Source organism: Sander lucioperca, chromosome 18, assembly GCF_008315115.2.
Source record: "Sander lucioperca isolate FBNREF2018 chromosome 18, SLUC_FBN_1.2, whole genome shotgun sequence".
NCBI lineage: Eukaryota > Metazoa > Chordata > Actinopteri > Perciformes > Percidae > Sander > Sander lucioperca.
In genome coordinates, this window is record NC_050190.1 from 29,900,831 (window position 1) to 29,925,631 (window position 24,801).

Consider the following 24,801-nt stretch of genomic DNA (forward strand, 5'->3'; position numbering starts at 1 on the left):
TGTTCTTGATGGCTTTCCTGATGTGCAGTCCCTTCATTCCAAGCATCTTGAGGGCCCTGATGAGTGACTGGCCGACGAATCCTCTGCACCCGACCTCGATGGGATTGCACTGGGTCCTCCACCCCCCGCTTCGGCATTCGCCTGCCAGCTCCTCATACTTGGCCCTCTTCCACTCGAAAGCCTCCTCCATCCGGTCTTCCCAGGGAACAGTCAACTCCAGCAGGACCACTTGCCTTGTTAATCTCTGACACCAGGACAATGTCTGGCCTGAGCATGGTCACTGCGATGTTTTTGGGGAATTTGAGCTGTCTCCCTAGGTCGACCTTCAGCTGCCAGTCCCGTGCTGTTGTGAGCAGCCCCCCCTGATTGATTCAGGCACTGGTGTGGCTTCTCCCCGGCTTTAACAAAGGCAATGTTCTGTCTTGCTGGTTGCTGGTGTCTACTGCAAGCGATCCCAGTGCTGATGACCGCTGCAGTGACCCTCAGCACTTGGTCGTGGCGCCAACGGTAGCGCCCATCTCCCAGGGCTCTTGGGCAACAGCTCAAGATATGCTCCAGTGAACCTCCTCTCTTGCAGAGTGGGCACAATGGGTGTCTGGCAGGCCCCAGCAGAAGAGTTTGGATGGACTGGGGAGGACGTCATAGACAGACTGAACCAGGACATTTTATATTATACTATTTACACGTAGCAATCCTAAACATTAATTCCCGACAAGTTTATATCTGTCAGTTGCTCGGACAAGCGGCAGTCCGCGCTGATGTACCGTTCCCTGTTGGGACACAGATGTTGTCCATTCCATTACCTGTTGGGACACTGATGTTGTCCGTACCGTTCTGCATGGGAACAGTGACGGGTCAGCCAGCTCGCATCAATGCAGTGTCATGAGTCCTAAGTCCTTTTTCTTTCTCTGACGAAATGTTTCGCAGTGTTGGTGAATTCTTAAAAAAACAAACACCACTGTACGTCGGGGTAAAATGCGTTGGAACTCACTTTACTGAGATTTCAACGGGTATAATATTACCAAAATTTAAGTAGTAATGCGTTATATTACTGCGTTACAGCAAAAAGGAATACATTACTGTAATTGTGTTACTTTTGTAACGCATTACTCCCAACACTGGTAATGAAATAGTCAAATCATATTTTAGCTGCTTTTTGTAAATATATATATAAATGTAACTGATTGTGTTAAATGGGCTTATGTATCAGTCGCAGGGCCCTGAACTTAATCAAAATCGTATTTTGGCAGACTTTGTGAGTTTAATAAAAATTCTATCATTGTCTAAAGAATCGATATGTCATATTGTGATAAAACATGTGATTTACACCCCTGTATCACAAAAGCGAGATCAGTGTCTCATCAAGCTATCTTTGAGATTAACTGAGAGACCGTTCCGTTTCTTTTGAACTACTTTCTAAAAGTCTTTGTTGATAGGTCAGTCTGTGGATTCTTTGGTGATTTGGATTAACCGAACCTTCATATTTTTAAAAAATGAAATCTGAAGTTGTTTTTTTTTTTATAGTCGTGCAAGACACCATGGCGCGGCCCTTGGTAGATGGCGAGAGCTACGAGCATGCACGGCGACGTTTACGTTCAACGCATTGTTCGTTGCAGTATGCCCTGAAAGGCCATGGGGGTGTACAAACAAAAGAACCTGTTAATACACAAGAAGTAGTAGAGAGCAGAAGTAAAGGAAAGTGAGCTGCCCGGCAACAGTAGTAAACACCTCCATGGTAAAGACTGACGTACCGCCAAACATTGCATTTGTCTACTCTAATCATTAGCGTTACTTTCACTTATCTTCAAGTCAAAATTACCGTCTGCCTCTCGATATCATGAGCACTCTTTCCTAATTTTTTTTTAGCTTTGACTAAGTGACCTCTCACGTTTCTCCACACCCTTCAACCAAATACCTCGGCTGCATACCGTCCTCCAGGCAGTGCTCGTTTTGTGTCTTTCAGATGGAATACAGCCAAAACAAAGACAAAACAATCCTCAACAGAATCAATCCTATTTCAGAATCACCTTTTTACTGAATTCAAGATCAGTGTTTGTTTAACGGAGCCATTGTATTCTTTGAGGGATTCACTGTCCCATGATCCATTGCATGTTGGTTTAGTTTTGAATGTTGTATGGACTGTGTAATTTGGGTAGAAAGTGCTAGTTTATTTTATTAGTCTACAGTTTTCTAAATGCCATGCCTTTCCTGGCCATCCATTTAACAGGGTAGAGATATTTCAGTCCCAACCAAAGTGGTGGCCCAACCGACCAACAGACAGGCAGGAGATGCATGCTGGTCTGGTAGTACACCAATGGAAATGGTCGTAGCACTTGGTTGCACTTCCACAGCTTCTCTTGTACGTTGTTAGTTTCTGCGTACTAATTTGCTGCTCTGGTCTTCCTTTGTAGGGCTGCCAACCTCTACTTCCTGTTCTTGGTGTTACTGAACTGGGTGCCAGTTGTTGAAGCCTTTCAAAAGGAAATTGCCATGATTCCTCTGCTGGTGGTTCTCGTTGTTATCGCCATCAAGGATGCCCTGGAAGACTACAGACGCTACTTGTTCGACAAGAAGGTCAACAACAATGTAGTGCGAGTGTTCTGTGGGTGAGTGAACCTCTATCAGGTTATTAATCTAAATGCCATTTTCATTTAAATTTCAATTAAATTTTATATATGTCAAATCAAAACAGACATTATCTCAGGACACTTTAAAGATAAAGTATATCTAGGCCACAATCTATAATTTACAGATAGGGATGGGTGTTGTTTGGTTTTTTTTCGATACCGGTGCTAAAGCTATACTTTTAAAACGGTGTTAAAAAAAAAAAAGAAGAGCACCTGGGGAACAGGTGAAACACATTAGACAATCACAAGGGTGGGAAAACTAAGAGACAGGAAGTAAAACAAGACAAGTCAAGATAGAAAACCAGACTACCAAAATAAAACAGGAAACAGAAACATACACAACCACAACAACCATATCACTAACTGCTGAGGAAAGAGTTTTGACTATTGCAGAAATACATTTTTCAGCAGTCTATACTTTTAAAACAAATATAAATCATATATAGAACATTTCGCTCCTACAATATTGACTCTGTCTATATATTGCATTATAAATTATCTTTCAAATGTATTAGCTCACATTCAAATTGCAGTAGGAATCTGTCTTACTCCTTTGATTGTCTTCTGTGATCTTCTGCCTTGGACTTGCATTAGTTCATACATGTTTGTCATGAACTAATGCAGACTGATGTGACACCTTTTGAATGTAATCACACAAATAGTAATCTGTTTTTCTTTTTATACTTGTGATAGATTTGCTTTCATAAGATAATAAATTAAAATTCAAAAATTAATAAAATCATTTGAGTTGCAGAAATCTGCCTTCATACGGAAGTCTTTTGATCTCAAACCATGTTTGCAGGCTGCGTCATTTTAAACCTCAGATGTAATTGTGTTTAGGTGATTTATTCAGGACACAGCAGCTGGTGTCGGCTAAAGCAAGGTTCACACTGCAGCTTCTGATGAAACAGTAGTGGGGTTTTAGTGACAATGCGCTACTCAAAAAAATAAAAGGAACATGATTTTAGAATGGCACACTTGGTCGACCATTAAAGTTAGAATATGTGCACTGTATGTGTGATAAGGGGATCAGTTTAGCTACAAAAGAGTTTATGTTTGAATGGTCTGAAGCATGAAGACAACGCCTATAGGAGTGGCTGTGTGAACATACACCTGTATAAGGAATGGATTTTGTGTAGCTAATTATCCAGTTTAAGGGCAGGATGATGTTTTCTGTATGGATTGGGATTGCTGGATGTCTCCTGATGGTCGTCGGTGGTGTCAGTCGACATTTGGACCGGACTGAGGTTTGAGACTGTGGTGATTGTATAGATCTTCTGTGCCGCTGGGTTGAAGATGTGTGTGAAGCATCCAAAAAAATACACTTAATATCTTTTTTATTAAATTCCTTCAAAGTCTTCACTACATACAGTATATATCATGTAAGTCATACATGGATATAAACCGCAACACTGGTTGGTGGAGGCATGCAACCCCAAAGCTGTAGTTCTAGTTGTTGCTGTATTATGAAAGCAATAAAAAAGATAACCCTATCACTTCCTGGACTGGAAATGATGTTGCCAGTAATCCAGGCAGCCATTTTATGTCCTCCAAAGGGCATTTAGTAAAACAATTTTGTAGGCAAGGCAAGGCAGCCCTATTTGTATAGCCCATTTCAACAAAAAGGCAGTTCAAAGTGCTTTGTATAAAACAATTAAAAACATCCATCAAAGAGAATATAAACACAGCTAAAGTAGAATAAGACAGGTATGAAATACAAGAATAAAAGTTACAGTCAATAACTCAGCGTAACTGTTTGGTGTGTTTATAGCAGTAATTATAGAAGAGCCATCATTTCAGTATGCTAGAATGTACAGTAATATATTATCAGAAAGCGTTAACAAACTATTATGTTCAATTTCACTATTAGATATATGAATCTGTCCACTGCTCTGATCTCGAAGGAAATCAATGCCTGAACAATGCCTGCTGCTGCTCATTGACCCTCCTTTCTCATATATCTGATTACATAATTCTTTTAAGGCAGTTGTTAAACTAGAACCTTGAGTTTGTTTACAGCGTGAGTGCCCTTTAGAGGAGTGGCGATGAATTTCGTCACCAAGGTAATACCTATCAGTCTATCCTTCCATTTCCCCATTGCCTGCCATGTCTATATATATCTGTAGGGACAGGAGAAAATATCCAACATCAGAATGGTCTGTTGGACAGCATGAATGTGGAAGAAAAATTACAATTAGAGAACGGTTGCAGGTAGGTAAGGCTTCTAAGTGGAGACATAAACCTAGCAGGCAGATCTGAATCCACTGGAGCAGTGGACTCATGTATAGCTTGGAACATCCGTCCTGTCTTAACTCTACCAAGGAGCGCCTGCGGAAGAAGAGGACGGTGGTACCTTCCTTCACAGAGGATGAGGAACTGATTCAACTTCTGAAGTCGTATAAAGGCAACAAGATTCGGACCACAAAGTATTCTCTCCTCTCCTTCCTGCCCAAGAATCTGTTTGAGCAGCTCCATCGCTTGGCCAATGTCTACTTCATCTTCCTCGCTGCTCTTAACTTTGTTCCTGTTGTGGAGGCCTTCCAGCCACAGATCGCTCTGGCTCCTATCATACTGGTGCTGTCAATGACGGCGGCCAAGGATATCTGGGAAGACTACCGCAGGTTTAAATCGGATCACTCGATCAACAGCCTTCTCTGCCATGTTTACAGCAGGTCGGGTTAAATGTTGCTTTCAGTCGAGTTTTTTTGTGGCAACCGAAGTGATATTGTTAGCAATTAAATTAGAGATGCAAATGATTGAACTAAACATTTGCATATTGATTCTGTCAATGTGCACCATAACTCTTGATACATGTTTCTCAGTAAATGTTTTTAATACTGTAGTTTCAGTGAAACTGACTGCTACTGTGTTCAGTCACAGTTTCACCAACTGTTTAATTATAATGTTAAGTTGTGTTATAAGAGTGTTATAAGACATTTTTGACAATATATTCATTTAGACTGTCATGCACACTAGGTTATAATAAAGTGCAATAACAGTCTAAATAAGAAAACACACTTTTAAAGCATGCCTTAGGAAAGGCAATTATAATGGCAATAAAATACATAAAGCTGAAACTAATTAGAAACTGAAGTTTTCAAAAGAGAAACTGAAATGGCAACTGTCCATCCACACTACATAAAACATAAGTTGAGCTGAAATCCAACATCCAAATATAAATATTAAAAACGATAGAAAGGAAGGGGAAAAAAAAGACCCTGCTCATTTGTGAAAATCTTCCCCAATCATAATCTTTTTTTGGGGAGACGTATCTGTATTTAAGGCATTACTTATATTCTGATCCAGCAGCACATTTATAAATTGCTCCTGCACTGTTTTTACTAATGCACTCTTTATTTTCTGTTAGAAGCCATGCATGACATCCACCACTCTGTGGTAACTTATTAATATAATTGCAAAACAGTATGTCTTTATATTGTATTTAGATTGCAAATAAAAAAACAGAGTAGTTTATCTTGGAGAACCTCATGACCTGCCCTGCCTGGAAATGGTTAGACAGTTAGACTGTGAGTCTAATAATTAACCACTGATTGTATCCACAGTATGTGTGAATGATACCTGTCAATCAAGGCAGCGCTTTTTCTTTCTAATCTTGTAAGAAGAAAGCGGACTCCCTGTTGGCAAATAGCACTTTCATAAAATTAATTTGACATATAAAGTACAGTTTTAAAGGCTGACACTGTTTCCATGGTCACAAGCCTTATTAAAGGTTATACGGTATTGCATTATTATTTATTGTTTAATAATAGTATTAATCATCCTCACTCACTTATCTTCATACACACTTTTACAGACCTAATGTATACACATATCACCCCGAGGTGGTGTGATAGACATGGCATGTTTCTCCATTGTGTATATTTGTCTTTCTGAGCAGATTGTGTCCACCCCCGGCAGTCTTTCTGCTTCTTTTCATCTGAGTGAATCCTGATGTCTGTTTAACATATCTTTTATAGTCGATCTCATTAAGAACCATTAAGAAGAAGATAAAGTATTATTGACACTGTGATAACCAGCTTAACTGTTGGTTGTAATTAGCTGGAGCCAAATCATCAATAAGCAGCATGCTTGCAGTAGACACAACTGTAGACTGTGATGTTTCAAATTTGAGTGGCACTTGCCAGGTTTATTTGTGCGTTAGAAGATCATCACAATTAGTAAATGATCAAATAACTTTTTCCAACCAATGTCTGGGGAAAAAGTTATCTTTTCACAACCTTTAAATCAAGACAACATTTTGACTTAATGCTGTCTTTGTATGCCATGTCTTGTATGCCATTTTAAAGTAATTGGACCTTTCTGTGGCATTTGATACTCTTGGACTGTCTAAGATGTGCAGTAGGCATTCAGCTTCTTGCAGTGGTGTAATTCCTATAAGCAATATAGATCAGGTTTAGTTATGATTGTCATTTGTCTTCCTCTTCTGTCTTCTGTCTTCTGCGGTGTTCTCCAAGGCTCCATCGTAGGCCCTTTTTTATTTGCATCATATTTGCTCAACTTCAACTTTAAACTAACATGAAATCACATCAAGGTATACATGACAAACATAAAATGACAACAGCAACGAAATACAGAAAAATTCCACACCACAAATTAAAACAAGTCATGACCGAAAGAACGAGATCCAGGGTACAAGCGGCCGAAATGGGTTTCCTCAGGAGGGTGGCTGGCGTCTCCCTTAGAGATAGGGTGAGAAGCTCAGTCATCCGTGAGGAGCTCGGAGTAGAGCCGCTGCTCCTTCGCGTCGAAAGGAGCCAGTTGAGGTGGTTTGGGCATCTGGTAAGGATGCCCCCTGGGCGCCTCCCTAGGGTGGTGTTCCAGGCACGTCCAGCTGGGAGGAGGCCTCGGGGAAGACCCAGGACTAGGTGGAGGGATTATATCTCCAACCTGGCCTGGGAACGCCTCGGGATCCCCCAGTCGGAGCTGGTTAATGTGGCTCGGGAAAGGGAAGTTTGGGGTCCCCTGCTGGAGCTGCTACCCCCGCGACCCGTTACCGGATAAGCGAAAGAAGATGGATGGATGGATGGAAATTAAAACAAGGTGCATCTACCACAGTGAGCCAGAATCTAAAAAAAAAAAAAAAAAAACATTAGAAACAGCACTGGAAATAAACACATGTTAAGCCAAGTGCTGTACAGAAGAAAAAAAACTGACTTGCTCCCAATGGGCTCTGTGTTTCGGAAAAACAACATCCTTTACCATTGCTACGCTGAAACGCAGCTATAATTCCCCTTAAAACTGAGTCAAGCACATAACCATCAGTCTCTTTTAAGCTGTGTTGAGGATGTCAAATGCTGCATGACCCAAAATTTCCTCCAGCTGAGAATAAGACGGAGGCCCTTCTTATCTGTGTGGAGACTTGTGGAGACTATTTTACATGCTTTGATTACCACATATCACAACTTCAAATGTAGCATAGTACAAGTACAAAGTAGCATAAATGGAAATACTCAGGTAAAGTCCCTCAAAATTGAGAACAGTACTAATTGTCCATTTCTACCACTGTCTGGGATCTCTCTGTACTCTGTTCAATAAAGTAAAAAGTAAGCCTTTATTGCTAGTAAAGCCTCACAAAATGGACCACTCTGGATCTTTTTGTCATATCAGTGTGTCAATGTATACTATAACCTCATGTTTTTCTCAGTATTTGATCATTTGCCTGAGACGTTTTCTTCTGTCCATAGCAAGCAGAAAGCCTACTTTAACCAGCGCTGGAAGGATGTGCGAGTTGGAGACTTTGTGCATCTGTCCTGTAATGAAATCATCCCAGCTGACATGCTGCTGCTGTATTCCTCTGACCCGCGTGGGGTTTGTTACATTGAGACCGCCAACCTGGACGGAGAGACCAACCTGAAACAGAGACAGGTGGTTTCAGACCTCCCATTGCAGGTAATAATACACAAAGTGTCGCTTAAGCTGTGTCTTAGTTTTAATGTGTGGCTGGCTAGAGCAAACACTGTTTTCGTCCTTTTCATTAAAGCTATAGAGCGTAGTTTCTGTCTCCCCCATGAGGAATTCTATGTAATGACAACAACACTGTCGGCACGTCCACATGATACAAGCCTTCCGTGATCGCGCACGCACCCCCACCCCTCCTCCACACAGTTGCTAGTAGCCAAGGAGGACACGGAGGATTAAAAAAACATGGACTCTTCAGAAGAGGTCATTATCTTCACTCGAGCTTCTGCGTAGGAAAGTCACCAGACGCCACAATCTTCTGAACATAGTCATACTGAGAAATACAGAGAGAGTTGTGTTGGAGCTCATAGTCTTAATTAGCTTTGTAGCAACTCATTTGGCAATGGCTTGAATGTAACGGACATTCAATCATATGAAAAAGTTACGCACTAAAGCTTTAACTTTATATGCATTTATACATTTGCGATTTCTGCTTCCCAAGGACTCACAACCATTTAGAATGCTTTTTACTTTATTACATTTAAACCAAAAATGTTTCTTCAAATTCAATTCTTATCGCCAATGTAACTTTACAAACCCAGAGTGAATTAAGAAAATATACTATTGTACTAAATTAAATAATGAATAAGAAAACACAATTCCCGATACACAATTTCCAACATGGCAATACCTGTGGTAAAAACTTGACAAATCAAACAAATCAAGAATAGCTCAGACTCAGCAGGGAAGCGCACATATTCACTCGAAAAGATAAATTAAATCTTTAGAAGTTTTTATGTATGCCACTTGAATCTAACCTGACGCATCTGTTACGATGGACAGAGCGGACTCAAACGTAAACAGATTCATTGATCAAAAACTTGAACATAGATTGGCGAGGAACTCAGGAGCAGAAACTAGGATGGCGAGGGACTCAAGGGGAAAACCTAGGATGGCAAGGGACTCGGAAGCAGGGAATAGGATGGTGAGGGAGCTCAGGGGAGCGAGGGGAAACCGGGGCCGAAGATCCGAGGAGGAGACACTGGAGTAGGGAAGCAGAGGAGCCGAGGAAGGGCTGGCTGGACGTGGAGACGGAAGCAGGGTGCCGTGGGAGGAGGACTGGATGGGGAGGCCAGCTGACTGGATATGGAGGGCTTGGAAGTGAACACTGCAAAAACAAACACAAAGAAGGGTAAGCCAAGGAAACACACAGGGACAGGTAAGTGCGAAGGATTTCTCAGGAAGTTTAACAGCTAGTGTCACCGGTGAAGCTGAGACAACGATTCAGCGGAGATGGTCTGTTGAGCCCGGGGTTGAAGTACTGGGCTTGATTGTAGATGGCTGGCAGGTGTGCGTGGCGGGAGAGCGGTGATGGTGGATTGGCAGCAGGTGTGTATTGTCAGCTGGCAGGCAGTAGACAGGAGGGGAGGAGGGAAAGCAAAAGAGACACAGGGAGAGAGACAGAGCCAACAAGAAAAAAACTAACAGCTAGAGAAAATAAACAAAAACTCACAGCCAGCCGACCCCAACCATCACAGCGTCAGATGGTTTGTGATATGTGATCCAGCGATTCTCGCGTGATATGGCGAGAATCCAGCTGCCATGCAAGTGAAACTTAAATCATCCATCCAAACTCAATTTAACATTATGGTAACCAACTTAAATCTGTCCCCCTTAACTTTAGTGTTAATTAGCATGTCTTCCCAAAACATATAGAATAATTGACTAAAAGCGATTCAAACCATCAATAAAATGGGAACTAGAGTTATCCCTCACTCCTGATGCCGACTTCTGAACCAAATTTGCAAAAACATCTTATCCATAATTTAAATGCCAACCGACAACTCATACAGTAGAACATACTCCACAAAGTTGAGATTTTCATCAGAAATGTGTTTGCACTGCACACAAAATCACCTGGATATCTATGTTTACGCTACCTGGCACTGCACATCCCTCTTCCTGGGCTGCCACTGGCCATTATCCCCCTCACTCTGCTTACTAGGAGACATATCAACTATTAACCTGAACAAAACAAGTAGATGAGCAGGTGGCATCTTGTATAGTAGCCTCGGGCACCAGTGCATGAATGTGTGTGTGAATGGGGTGAATGGTGCCTGTAGAGTGCTTTGATTGTTCGCTAACACTAGAAAAAGCATTGTATAAATACAAATATATAAATGCTTGCCATTTACCATTTATCCTCCTGAACTGAAAATCAAGGAACACTAAAAACATACACTGTTCATACATATAAAATGTATCCGCTGGCTATCGAAAACATCGCAACAGAACCACACTCCATCTGGTCATCTCTCATTAAATTCTTACAATCCTGATTCCATTAGTCTTCCATTGGTTTCGCCTGACCACCAATCATAATTTGAACACATTTACATTTGTATCAATACTTACACCTACATTACATTTTCATTTACTGTAAATATACAGACACACATACATATATACACATTCATCGACAGAACAAGCCATAGTGGCAAATAGAATGCTGCTTTGAAAACCAAAGCTGATCATAAAAAAGGATTTAACACAGGTCACAGGTGTCCCTGGTTCGAAGGTGATACATCTAATAGAGTTCTTGATGGAGATGTTTTGATATCCTTAGATATCTATGTGCCTATTACATTTGGGCTTTGTTCAGCTTATAGATTACATTTGTTGTAGAACAGGGGATCTTACCTTTTATCGTTACCATTAATACCATTAATAGGATGGTTAAAAAGATTGCTCTTTGTTGTGTGACGGCTCCTAGGCCTCAAGACCTATTAAGTCCCTTTGGTTGCTGGGATCTGGGGATTGGTTAATAAGGACTGATGAGTGACACCTGGATGAACTGATTGCTCACATGTCCATAAATAGGAGAGCCTGGGCCGTCACTCTTCCTCTCTCCCTCCTCAAGGTTGCTTGGTTTGTTTGGACTTTGGGTTGAGTTACTTTTGCGTTCTAACATTGCTAGACCTACACACATCCATACACTACACACATTACTGATAAACTGATAGCATGTTTACCTTTAAACATTGAGCAAAAGAAAAGCCCTCCTTTAAGGTCTTCAACCTAAACTTTACCATCTAAAGTCATATGTGATACTCCACCCCAACATAACAAGGCAAAGAATTGCTACCAAAGTCTGATTTAACGAGCCCCCATGTCATGACCTGGCTCAAAGGTATGACAAAATGTGGAGAACAGCCATGTTTGCTCAATTCAATCAAATGTATTTAAATAAACAAAGGTAAATGTGCAGTTTATCAGTAATCTATGTAGTGTATGGATGTGTGTGGGTTGAATAGCTAAGTTTCACTTGCATGGCAGCTGGATTCTCGCCATATCGCCATATCACGAGAGAATCGCTGGATCACATATCACAAACCATCTGACGCCTCAGGTTAGCGTTAAGTGGCATACATCAAAACTTTAATTTATCTTTTCGAGTGAATGTGTGGGCTTTCCTGCTGAGTCATTTGTTTATTCTTGATTTTGTTTGATTTGATTTGTCAAGTTTTTACCACAGGTATTGCCATGTTGGAAATTGTGTGTCGGGAATTGTTTTTTCTTATTCATTATGTCATTTAGTACAATAGTATATTTTCTTAATTCACTCTAGGTTTCACCTGTTTGGTTACTTGCATCAATATTTTCAAGTTGTTGGATTTTTTTTGTTTCAGTTCACTTTTTTGTTCCTTTTTAATTTGTCTTCTTTTTATGAACGGGGAATGAAGGGATTCGTCCCACAGAAGAGTTGCGGAAATGCACCATATCCTCTGCCTTGATGAAGGAAGTTGTCTGTTTAAAAGCGATGACAATTTGGCTGACAGAAGCAGTTCATGTTTTTCTTTCTCTTGTTGAATCCAGCCTATTGCTCCCACAGTCTGGTTCTCACGTTGGGATGTTAGCTTATCTTCTGATCTAAGTCTCTATGATCACTTTTGAGGCTCGAGTTTGTGGTAATGTTGTTTAGTACCGCATTGTACATCTCATTTACATTCATGAAGGATCGATACTATTAATAATTTCGATATACTGTAGGTAGGGCTGGGCGAAATGGAGAAAATCAGATATCACGATATTCTTGACCAAATATATATATTGCAACGATATTGTCGGGTTGACAGCTGGTGCTTTCACAAAATATCTTTTACAATGAGATTATAGATAAATAAACATCAATAATGTGGTAAACAGTTTCAAGTGAAATTATAGAGGAAAGTAATAAATATTTATTTTCCAGCTGCAGTATATACTGACTGTTTACATGCATGCACAAAAATAGCATGATGTTGAAACAAATCTGCAATTCTTCAAATGATATTCCCTCAAAATGTTTCTCAACAGACTTTCTGAGAAATTTGAGTCAGTATGTGCTTGTTATTATCAATTTAGACAACGTAAGTGTATATCACTGTATCTCGATATATGATTTCCTCACGAAATGATCCCATTGAAAGACGATTAATTATCATATTGAATTATTGCCTAGCCCTAAATGTAGGTCTACTGTAGGATAAGTATGCCATTTGCAGCTGTATTACAGTATGTAGCAGATTATGTGTTCCATATGAAAGGCCTTGGATCAGGACTGACTCACTCCAGGCGTAAAAAGCACAAATGGAACTAATGAAAAGCTTGTGTGCACACACACCTAACTAAAGGTGACATCTTGTGGAAAAGAGAAACCGATTTTTCTGCCTGCAAGAGACACACGGATGTACACAGTCGCACAAAGAAGGCAGGTGGCTCTCTTTGCAGCTTTCTGCCTCTACATACATCAACTTTTTAAAGTGTCACCAATCACGTCATTCTCATTCGCGGTGGGTGTCAGTTGGCAGCCTGATTTGCATATTTTGTTTCAACACATCTGCTCTGCCATGAAAGTCACTGTAAAAATAACAGCCAGTAAAAAGTGAAGAAGCAGGAGACGACATCCCGTATCTCCTCATCCGTATGTGTTTTACGGCTGGGACCATATGCTTTTGTCCCAATTCAATTCTTTCACGATACATGGGTGCCGATTCAATTTTGTATTGCGATTTTCATTCATTGCGATTCTAGAAGCATTGCGATTTGATAGTATTAAGTATTGTGATTTTCTTTTCTTTTTTCAAAAACCAAAGTTGAATAATACACTTCTAGAGACAATATATCATGAGACATTTCTAAAAACTCATTGTTTCCTAAGAAGAATGCACATCACATGTCAGTCGGTCAGTCTGACATTTATTTAATTTTTAAAGAAATACATAAAATGTACAACAGTGTATTTACGTTAACGGATACATCTGGCCTAGCTGCCCTTACTTATAAAGAAAATAAACAAGATGCCCCACAGTACAAATTAAAATACATTTCACAGAAGTGCAAAGATAATACAAATGTATAATCTCAAGAAAATAATTGAGACTGTCCTTAACGTCACAAAGTCTAATAGACTTAATGTAGATTAAACCAAAATATTTTTTTAAAATACAATATTTTTTATAAAAACAAAACCAGATAAAGTGCTGTAAGGAAACTTAATTGAGCCAGACAGGCTCTTACTGTTTGTAAATTGAATTCTTAAAAAAGAAAGAAAAATCACGATACAAAAACAAAAGTTGAGTAATACACTTGTAGAGACAATATATCATGTTTTCAAAAAGAATGCACATCACATGTCAGTCAGTCTGACATTTATTTCATTTGTAAAGAAGAACATAACATGGATTTTCTGCATTTTCTGCCTTCGCTCTGTTTTGCTGGAAAAGGAAACGATGTAGTCGCCGTCGGCGCTAGCGTATGAACAGAAAATATTCAGGCGAATCATTGTTAAAACAATAAAGAAACAATATCGATTCTAGGGAAAAGAATCGAAAAATCGCCGCAAAAACATCACGATACATATGGTTTTCGATTCCCCCCCACTCCCTGCCCGTGGGGTGGCAGTATCTCAGTCAGTAGGGAGTTGGGTTGGGATCCGGAGGGTTACTGGTTCAAGTCCCCATACGGACCAAAGTATGGTGATGGACTGGTAGCTGGAGAGGTGCCAGTTCACCTCCTGGGCACTGCCAAGGTGCTCTTGAGCAAGGCACCGAACCCCCAACTGATCGGGGGTCCCTTTCCATGGGCAGCCCCCTCACTCTGATATCTCTCCATTAGTGCATGTATAGGTACTGAGCATGTGTGTGTCATTCAGTGTGTATAATAATAACAACAGAGTGAAAACATTGTAATTTCCCTTGCGGGATTAATAAAGTATAAATTATTATTATTATTATTATTATTATTATTATTATTATGTGTCTGTATCTGCTGGTTTTGATTGGATGTGTGTGTGTGTGTGTGTGTGTGTGTGTGTGTGTGTGTGTTTTCCAGGGAGCGGAGTTGTCCCTCGAGAGCTTCCACTGTCGTGTTGAGTGTGAGAACCCCAACAATGACCTCGGCCGGTTCAGAGGTTACATGTGAGTTCCTTTTCATCTTCATCATACACTGAAGTACGCCGTGTGTGTGCCATGAGATTGATATATACAGTGTGGGATCAGTAGTGTAGATAACTAAGTACATTTACTCAAGTACTGCACTTAAGTACAAATATGAGGTACTTGTACTTTACTTGAGTCTTTTCTTTTCATGCCACTTTCTACTTCTACTCCGCTACATTTCAGAGAGAAATATTGTACTTTTTACTCCTCTACATTCATCTGACAGCTTTAGTTACTTTACAAATTAAGATTTTTTCACACAAAACACATGTAGTTTATAAAATAGGATATGTTATTATAAATTAAACTACCCAACAATATAAGGGCCTACAAGTCCAGCTGAAATGATTAGACCATTAAACACACAACTGTTTGGATCCTTTACACTTTCTAAAATGTGAGGATTTTTCTGCATTGAGTACTTTTACTTTTAATACTTTAAGTATCAAATCATAACAAGAGTTATCTCGAGACACTTTACAGATAGAGTAGGTCTAGACCACACTCTGTAGTTTACGAAGCCCCAACTATTACAGTGGTTGCCTCAAGAGCAAGCATTAGCAGTAGCTATTGCGACAGTGGCGAGGAAAAACTCCCTTTTTTGTTAGGAAGAAAACTCGGACAGACCCAGACTCTTGGTAGGCGGTGTCTGACGGCACCAGTTGGGGGTGTGATGAATGGTGGCAATAATAGTCACGATAAAGATAGTGGAACAGTGGCCACAATGGTAGTCGTAGTAGTTCATGTCATAGTAGGGAACAGCAGGGCGTTACGGGGTGTGGTGTGGCACAGCAGCCTGGGTGGATGTGGTTGGACGCAGCAGGACGCAGTCGGATACTGCGGGGAATCGCAGAGCGTAGCAGAGTGTAGTAGGTCCATAGCGACAGCTGCACCCGAGACCCCAGTCTAGGTGCCACCCTATTCCAAGGCGATATTCTGGGTGAAGAAGAAACATAGGGACTCCAACAAGCACTTCTGGGACTAAGATGCACACAAAAGGAGACAAGTGAAAAGAGAGAAGAGAGAGCAGCTCATTGTGTCCTTGGAAGGAAGGAACTTCCCCAGCAGCAGTCTGGAGTTATAATAGCATAACTAAGAGAGGCAGGCTAATGATGATACATACTTTTACTTACGTAACATTTTCAATACAGGACTTCTGCTTGTAACAGAGTATTTTTTACAGTGTGGTATTAGTACTTTTACTTAAGTAAAGGATCTGAATACTTCTTCCACCGCTGTATTTTAATTTAGTTCATAATTGTTTTGTGTGAAGCACAATGTATGAAATGTGCTATATAAATGAAGTTGACTTGATGTGACTGAGCTCCAGCCTCTGTGTGTGTGTGTGTGTGTGTGTGCGCGTGTTGTTCCACAGGGAGCACCCTGGTGGGGTTCGTGTCGGCCTCCATAACAACAACCTCCTGTTGAGGAGCTGCACCGTCCGCAACACTGAGACTGTGGTGGGCATGGTGGTCTACGCTGGTAAGAGCACAGTCGCTTACAAAACATCTGACTAGTAGCAAATGACATCAGCCTAATCACTGGACTCAGTGAGTTTTCAGTTTAGGAATACATCACCAATTTGAAAGATAAGCCTGCAGGTGTCCCCCTAATGAGGTTACAGGTGGAACAAAGTGAATGTTTAACCACTTTACTCGTGCAAATGTGTTCCCGTGGACTGTTTGTGCAGTCTGTACACTACAGACAGCTAATGCAACGTATGACTTTTGTTTTGTCTCTTACAGTCCTATTTTAATCTAGTACTTTAACTTTAACAAATCTAAGGAAATCCACAACAGTAACAACTGCACAAATAAAAAACTCAACACTCACCAGGAACACTCTCCCCTTTTCCTCTCGTCTCCATGACTTCATGATTCGGAGCCAACTTTTGCAGACGTTTCTTCACCTCACTTTCACGTCCACTTGCATCTTTGCATGGACTTTATTTGCAACTGAGCCTCTCGATTTGCTTTGCGGTCAGTCCGAACACACCTTTTATTGTGCGGTGGTTCGGTTCAAATGAACTCTGGTGTCTTTTCACTTGGTCTGGTTCCAAGTTTGTGGTGTGACAAGAAAACAGAGCAACGACAGGACTGGATGATGTGAGTTTAGCATGAATTCAAAGGCTGGGCAGCCATTAAAACTCCTACTCTGATTATAAACTGTCAAGAAAGTCTGAGCGATCTGCGTAAGCTATCTACAGTATACAGTATTTTTTAGAAGTTCATTTGGTAACCATGGTAACATGTTTGCACATTACCATGTGAGTGGTGTGAATTTCCCTGATACATTGGACAGTTCAAATCAGGGTGTGTTAGGGAGTATTTTAACAGTTCCTCATTAAAAAGTGGAAGAAACATAAGTTGTGTTTTTTTCCTCCGGAACTAGGAGGAACTTCTGAGGAACTCGTTTATAAAACAAATAAGTACTCTCATATTGATTTATGACCGTTTTAGGAATGAGGGGAGAATATTTCTCTTTGTTTGGGAACATTAAAAGTAAAGTTAGGCTTTGCTGTCGGCTTCCCCACTCATTTTAATTAGATTAATTCAGGTTGCGTTCTAAAGCACAAATAAATAACGTCAAACACTCAACAGTTGATTTTAAGGAGACAGACGCTCTTATGGTTTCATTCTCCTGCTTTGCATTTCATTCATACCTGTGCAGCAGTAAACAAGGAAGTCGATTCGGAAGTCGATTTAGGACCATATTAGGACGAGGGGAGAACAGTTCTCAATAGGTGCTTTCCGACCGGATAGTACTTGTACTTTTTAGAGGAAAAGTACACTTCTAAGCAGTTCTAAGAACTACTCTCCCCCAAAATCTTTTTTTCCGTTTGCATTCCCACTGGCCAAGTGGCCATAGGGACTGGTAGGAGGGGTAAGGGAGCGACGCAAGCACGGCAACGGTCTTTATTGCATCATCACTAGACCTTAGCGCCACATACAACAACAACAAATGATGCTAATACTTGTGCACTTTTCCTATATTAAATGCACGTCCATTCTTGTAGTGATTCACGTAATGTTTTGCTCAACACAGACGGGGCTTTATTATACTCAGAACAGACCCCACCTCTGCTTGCTGCGCTGTGTGTGTGTGTGTGTGTGTGTGTGTGTGTGTGTGTGTGTGTGTGTGTGTGTGTGTGTGTGTGTGTGACGGTCGGCGAGCCGCAGGACACGCTTGTGGAGTTTAACTCCGAAAAGACAGTTAACCACAGGTTCCCGTTAATCTTAGGATGGACATGTGTTGTGATATTTAAACAAACAAACCGTCAACAGCGAAATAAAAGCCTCTTATTTACGAGAGCGGTCTGAGAGACCTCCAGCTTACCGCGAGGTGTCTGAGCATGACTGGCCGAGCGACGAGCTAGAGGCCGGGGCAGGCGCTTGCTGGCTGTCGCCTCACTTGATGGAGCTTCTGAACTCCGAAAACTTTGAAGCAAATTGTCAATTCGGCATCAATTTACGCAAGACTGCCTATATTTGAAATCTAAACAGTTAATTTCTCGCCTAAAACGTTGTCAGAAGTGAATTTAATGATGAATAAGATGGTGAAAATTGTTAAAAATGTCCCGTTGTTGGTTGTTGCTCTGTCTGCAAGTTCCGAGTTGGCAGTGGGCGTGACTTATAAGTTTGACCAATCAAGTGCACCTAGGAAAAGGGAAAAGACCCTGCTCTGAAGTAGGAGCTAAAAAAGTACGCTACTGTGGCCAGAGGAACTTAAAAATCCCCAAATATTTCCTGTCGGAACACGACGAAAAAAGTGTTCTAGGAACGTTTAGTTCTAAGAACTGTAAAAATCCCTCCGGTCGGAAAGCCCCTTATATTTGAGAACATTAAAAGTAAAGTTAGGGTTTGCTGTCGGCTTCCCGACTCATTTTTCAAAAAGACAGAGAGAAAAAACGAGAGAGATCACACTGAGGAGCCCCTCACTTACCGTTACCGGCGCCGCTCTTCCCGTTTCCTTCCAACTCACCTGTGATTCACATATTAACAATGTAAACGAAATGCACATCTTAATCAAAGACCTAGATGGACAACAATAAACTATGGAAGTTAAGTGAGACTACTCAGGGGTGTAGCACAAATTCCTGGGCCCTGTAGAAAGGCATTTTCTATGGGCCCCTCACTGCATCCACAGCTTTTCATTCTAGCATCTTATTGGGCCCTCCTCACATGAGGGCCCTGGGTACTCAGTCCCCTTTTTCCCCCCAGTCCGACGCCCCTGAGACTACTAGACTAGGGCTGTGTATTTTTTAGACATCGACCGAATTGCCTCTGAAGCACATGTCAAACTGAAGGCCCCTCACACATTTTAAACCGGCCCGTATATCAATTTAGGTTCACAATACATTTTGGCCCATCTAGTTTTTGTCGCTTTTTCTGAAGTTTTTGCCACTTTTGCCGTCGTTTTTGGAGCTTCTTTCCAAATTTTTTCTAACATAGTTTTTTCAATGTTTTTGTCGCTTTTTTCTATGGTTGTTAAGGAACTTTTTTCTGACTCTTTTAGGGCTTTATGTTGACCAAACTGTCAGTGAGAAGGCTATATAAAACATGCAACAATACAGTCAAAGATATTTGACTTTTTTTTTTAAATAAAAGCATGCCAATACAGCATGGCCCTGGATGTGATTCCTATTTCTCAGTGTGGCCCTTGCCCACCCATGCTCTGAAGTGCCGAGCATCGTAAAATGCCTCGTCATTCAATACCCAATTTCAATACGTAAGGAGTAAATCTCATCAGCGTCAGTGAGCCAATCAGCATGCAGCATGCTTCTACCAAGATCTAGTAATGCTTTTGATTAGCTGTCTAATGTCGTAGAGTCCCTGTTACACAGAGACGTGTAGTAGGAGCTAAAAAAAAAATAAAAAGATTTGTGCGGTAATGTGTAATGCTGTAATTTATTTTTGTTTAATACAATTGGTAATACAATTGGTATAAAAAAGTATCATTTAGGAACCAGAATCAAAGTCACAGTATTGGTATCGGTACTGGGCGAGGCTAGAACTAAAACTCGCTTCCCTCCGAGTAATAGGCTAAGTATTAAGTCAGTGTGATCTTGAGACGGACCAGAAGTACAAAAAGATGATTTGTCCTAACTAATGTTCAGATCTACAGTTGTGAAAGAGACCTTTTTTTAAACCTGTATTCCAGGGCATGCGGAAGCTTATGGCCTGTGTCAAAAGCCTTCCATCACTTATTTGTTCTATCTCTTATCAGGGCTCGAAATACCACGTGCATGTGCATGGTACTGCACGTAAACAATTTGAGCTGTGCATGTAATTCTCAACTCTGCATGCACCGGTGCACGTAACTTGATAATAAAGCAAGCGGGAAGTAAGGTCTTTTTCTCAATCGGACTTTTGGAGTATTGGAGGTTTGCTGGAGTGTTCAGGACTTCGATGACACGATGAAGTTCCCGATGACCCTGACTGTGAGCATGTAACACTTGGAGCTTATGTACTGTACAGATATTGTAAAAAAAAAAAATGAAAGGGAAAGTCAGCTCAAATGACATTATAACACATTGATGATTTTCCTCATATTTGAAGTGTCAAAAAAAATGACAGCAGTTCATTTCTTTTGGACAGATCTGGCTGTGGCAGAAGTGCAGAGACAAGAAGGACAAATAGGCCTACACCAAATGGTGTGGGTAATAGAAGAATTGGTGCATTTACTTTTAAAAGTTACATGGACCAGAAAAGGTCTCACAATCTCTCCTACCTACCGCTGTTCCATTATACCTTCTGTATTTCAAAAGTTTTCTCAGCAAGGGTTTCTTTCATGATTTTGTTTTTGTAGCGGCCATTCTAAACACATTACATGTAGCAGCCGGTCAAGGCGACTGAGAGGGAGAGTAGGGACATATAGTATAGAGTATGATGGGCTTGTTTGCAATCTACAGATCTACAGTATTTTTTGGAGAGCCAGAGCTTATCTGTTTTCACAGACAGTCTGTTTCAAATGTACTGTAGTCTGATAAAAGTGTATATGAACCTAGCTCCTTTGTTACTGTTCTGAGTAGAGATAATACAAGTGGAACCAGTCAGATGAGTGGAAGCCTCCAACCAGCTATATGCAGGTATTTTACACACAATACAAATTTTGCCCACAGACTGAAAGGAAGATAGAGGTGGCCACAAGTACAGTATACAGTGTAAACATGACTCTGGTCTTTCAGTCATATCATTCTCTGAGCTATGCTTCAGGCATCTGGAACTGTTTAAATAACTAGAAAATCCTTTAACCATTAGACATTAACGCAAACATATACAGAAATGAACGGTTGTGGATAAAAAGTCAGCATTTTGTGTTTCTTAAAGTGCTCATATTATGCTTTTTGGCTTTTTCCCTTTCATTTATTGTGTTATACATCTTTTTTTGTGCATGTTATAGGTTTACAAAGAGCCCAATAGGGCAATTGTCCAGCTTGTAATTACTTTCACAAAAGTGCTCGTTTTGCCACTGACAGGCTCAGGTTAATATTCTAAGTGTCTGACAACATTATGGAAAGGATTTCTAAGGAGGTCGACCTTTCTGTTAAAGAGTAAGATCCTTTTTTTAAACATCCGCTAAATTGTGTTCGCTAAACCCACCAGACTCCATGTAAATAAACAGTAATTTTAGCATTGTAAAATACACTTCATTTAAAGTCAACAGAAACAAAACAAAACTATGAAAAGCCGTTTTGGGTCGTCTTTCCACTTTTCCAACCATCACAACTCTAGTTTTGGTTGAAATAAACACATAGTTAACCAGTTTACACGTGAAAATATGTTGGCTCTATACACGCTAAAAGTATTGCTTTTTTAAATGGAGTCTGGTGGGTTTAGCGCTCGAGACTTCAGAGCTGTTTCTGGTTAAACAGAAAGGTCTCAAAGAGGTTTTAAAGGTCTATCTCGGAAGGGATCCTTTCCATAATGTTGTCAGACACTTAGAATATTAATCTGAGCCTGTCAGTGGCAAAACCAGCACTTTTGTGAAGGTAAATACAAGCTGGACAATTGCTCTTTTAACTTCCATTGCAGCTTGTTTCGCCAATGCCGACTGCAGCGATCTCGCTTAATACTGTCAAATGTTGTTCCCATCAGTCACTTAGACAGAAAAACATAGGAAAATAGGGTCCAGGTGGAAAAAACGGTAGTTACCCTTTAAGTCTGGAGGGCCACCAGGCTTGCAATACACTGGGGGAAACCCTGCACGTTATTTCAACTACTGCTACATTTTCAGTGTTGCTGATATAATTGGTTGTGTATAACTGAGCACGTGTGGTCTGTTCTTCTTTCACTGTGTGACTCAGGTCATGAGACTAAAGCCATGCTGAACAACAGTGGGCCGAGGTACAAGCGCAGCAAGCTGGAAAAGCATCTGAACACAGACATCCTGTGGTGTGTGCTCCTGCTCATCATCATGTGTCTGACAGCTGCTATAGGTGTGTACCAACACAGCTCTCACTTCCCAACACAGCTAAGAACAGCAGTGGTGGAACGCAATGGAGTATATATACACAAGTACTGCACATTAAGTACAAATTTAAGGTACTTGTACTTTACTTGAGTATTTTCTTTTCATGCCACTTTCTGCTTCTACTCCGCTACATTTCAGAGAGAAATATTGTACTTTTTACTGTCTGGCAGCTTTAGTTACTAGTTACTTTACAAATTAAAATGTTTACACACAAAACAGATGTAGTTTATAAAAGAAATTGCAAATTAAACTACCCAACAATATTCAGGCCTACAAGTCCAGCTGAAATGATTAGACCATTAAACACTTGATTGACAGAACTGTTTGGATCATTTCCAGTTTCTGAAATGTGAGGATTTTTCTGCATTGAAGGACAATTCCGGCGCAAAATGAACCTAGGGATTAATAACACGTGTACCGAGTCGACTGTTCTCTGGGATCTGTTTTCATGCTAATCGAATGTGTCAGTAGCTTGAAACAAGCTATCGCAAACCGGTGATTAGCTTGTGGCGCTAGTAGTCGGGGCAAAGGGTAAATCGCTATTTCTATACCACTAACAAGGCTCAAAGTAGCACCACACTTCAACGGTAGCATAATGAGGGTCCCTACATGTAAACCGAAACTTTTTAAGTGTACAGAGTTTATTAAAAAGATGGTTCGACTGGTCATGACTGTTTTCCAAGATGGCGCTTCATGTAAACATGAACGCTTCTGTCTTTATAATCTATCTTTTTAATAAACTGTCTGTACACTTAAAAAGTTCTCAATGCTTCGGTTTACATGTAGGGACCCTCATCATGCTACCGTTGAAGTGTGGTGCTATTTTGAGCCTTGTTAGTGGTATAGAAATAGCCAATTACCCTCTGCCCCGACTACTAGCGTTACAAACTAATTAGCAGTTTGCGCTAGCTTCTTTCAAGCTACAGACACATTTGATTACCATGAAAACAGATCCCAGAGAATGGTTGACTCGGTACACGTGTGTTATTAACCCCTAGGTTCATTTTGCGCCGGAATTGTCCTTTAAGTACTTTTACTTTTAATACTACATTACCCTGATGATACTTACAGACTTTTACTTAAATAACATTTTCAATGCAGGACTTTTACTTGTAACAGAGTATTTCTACAGTGTGGTATTAGTACTTTTACTTAAGTGAAGGATCTGAATACGTCTTCCACCGCTGCTGACAGTATACCGTATATCTGACAGTGTAAAACAACATGTAGACCACTGGAGAGCCAGTTTTCCAATGAAAAAAAAACAGTCACCAAAACTAGAGATGGTCCCATACCATTTTTTGCTTCCCGATACCGATTCTGATACATGAACTTGCGTATCGGCCGATACCGAGTAGCGATCCGATACCAGTGTGTCATATATTTTATTATGTTTTAACAGCTGTATACTACTATCCCTGTATGGATGTGATATGATTTCTATCTTTGTCGTCGGTCTGGCTCAGGTTAAACTCTTTGTGAAACATGAACAAACACAAACCATGCCACAGAACTAGTTTGACATTCCGTTATAACGAAAAAAGAACATAAGGGCTTCATTACGTGGTATCAGATCGGTGCATTTACTCCAGTACTTCCCGATACCGATACCAGCGTTTTAGGCAGTATCGGAACATCTCTAATCAAAACAACAGTGACAAAAAGAACCAGTGAACGCCCCTGAGGCGTGAAGGGATTGAACCATGTCCAGCTTGCACCGTTAGTTGCTCAGAGTGATGAGCCGCTCTGGTGTCTCTGTGTGTTTCAGGTCACGGCCTCTGGCTGAACAACCTCAAAGACCCTCTCTTTCAGGTTGATACGGAGACGTCTCCTGCCCTAGCTGGATTCTACGTCTTCTGGACGATGATCATTGTGCTGCAGGTAGACACTAAATCCTTTCAGTCCCAGGTCAACAATTCCATTTTGCACTCTCATTTTCAGTGCTTTAGAAGGTGTAGGTGTTGTAGTTCTTTTCGTCAATAGTCCAAATATAATTCGCTGTGTTACGACTACAAATGAGACCAACATGCAACTTACTGTAGTTTGCAGCCAATCTAGACACCAGTCCTATAATGCCAATGGCAAAATCGGGGAATTGTTTTAGTTTCCGGACTCTGTCATCTGACTTTTTTTTTGATTGATATCATTGTCGTGATATACTGTACGTAGGTCTTAAATTTAATTCATAATGGTCTTTTAAAAAAGGTCTTAAAAAGTCTTACATTTGGGCACCTGGGTAGCTCACCTGGTAGAACGTGCGCCCATATACAGAGGCGTAGTCCTCGATGCCGCGGTCGTGGGTT

At 40.7% G+C, this 24,801-nt stretch overlaps 1 protein-coding gene across 4 annotated transcripts in view; it reads left to right on the forward strand.

The window, feature by feature from the left end:
- The window catches only part of atp10d (ATPase phospholipid transporting 10D), a 53,081-nt gene that overhangs the window by 5,902 nt on the left and 22,378 nt on the right, over positions 1-24,801 (forward strand). For 3 of the 4 annotated variants that reach the window (XM_031321360.1, XM_031321364.2, XM_031321363.2), the window contains exons 3-8: positions 2,412-2,606; positions 8,333-8,537; positions 14,919-15,004; positions 16,401-16,507; positions 22,332-22,463; positions 24,267-24,379. In XM_031321360.1, the coding sequence (XP_031177220.1) occupies positions 2,412-2,606; positions 8,333-8,537; positions 14,919-15,004; positions 16,401-16,507; positions 22,332-22,463; positions 24,267-24,379 (838 nt within the window). Of the gene's footprint in view, positions 1-2,411; positions 2,607-4,779; positions 5,300-8,332; positions 8,538-14,918; positions 15,005-16,400; positions 16,508-22,331; positions 22,464-24,266; positions 24,380-24,801 lie in introns of those variants that run through there. The other variant, XM_031321361.2, reaches the window with a different exon arrangement.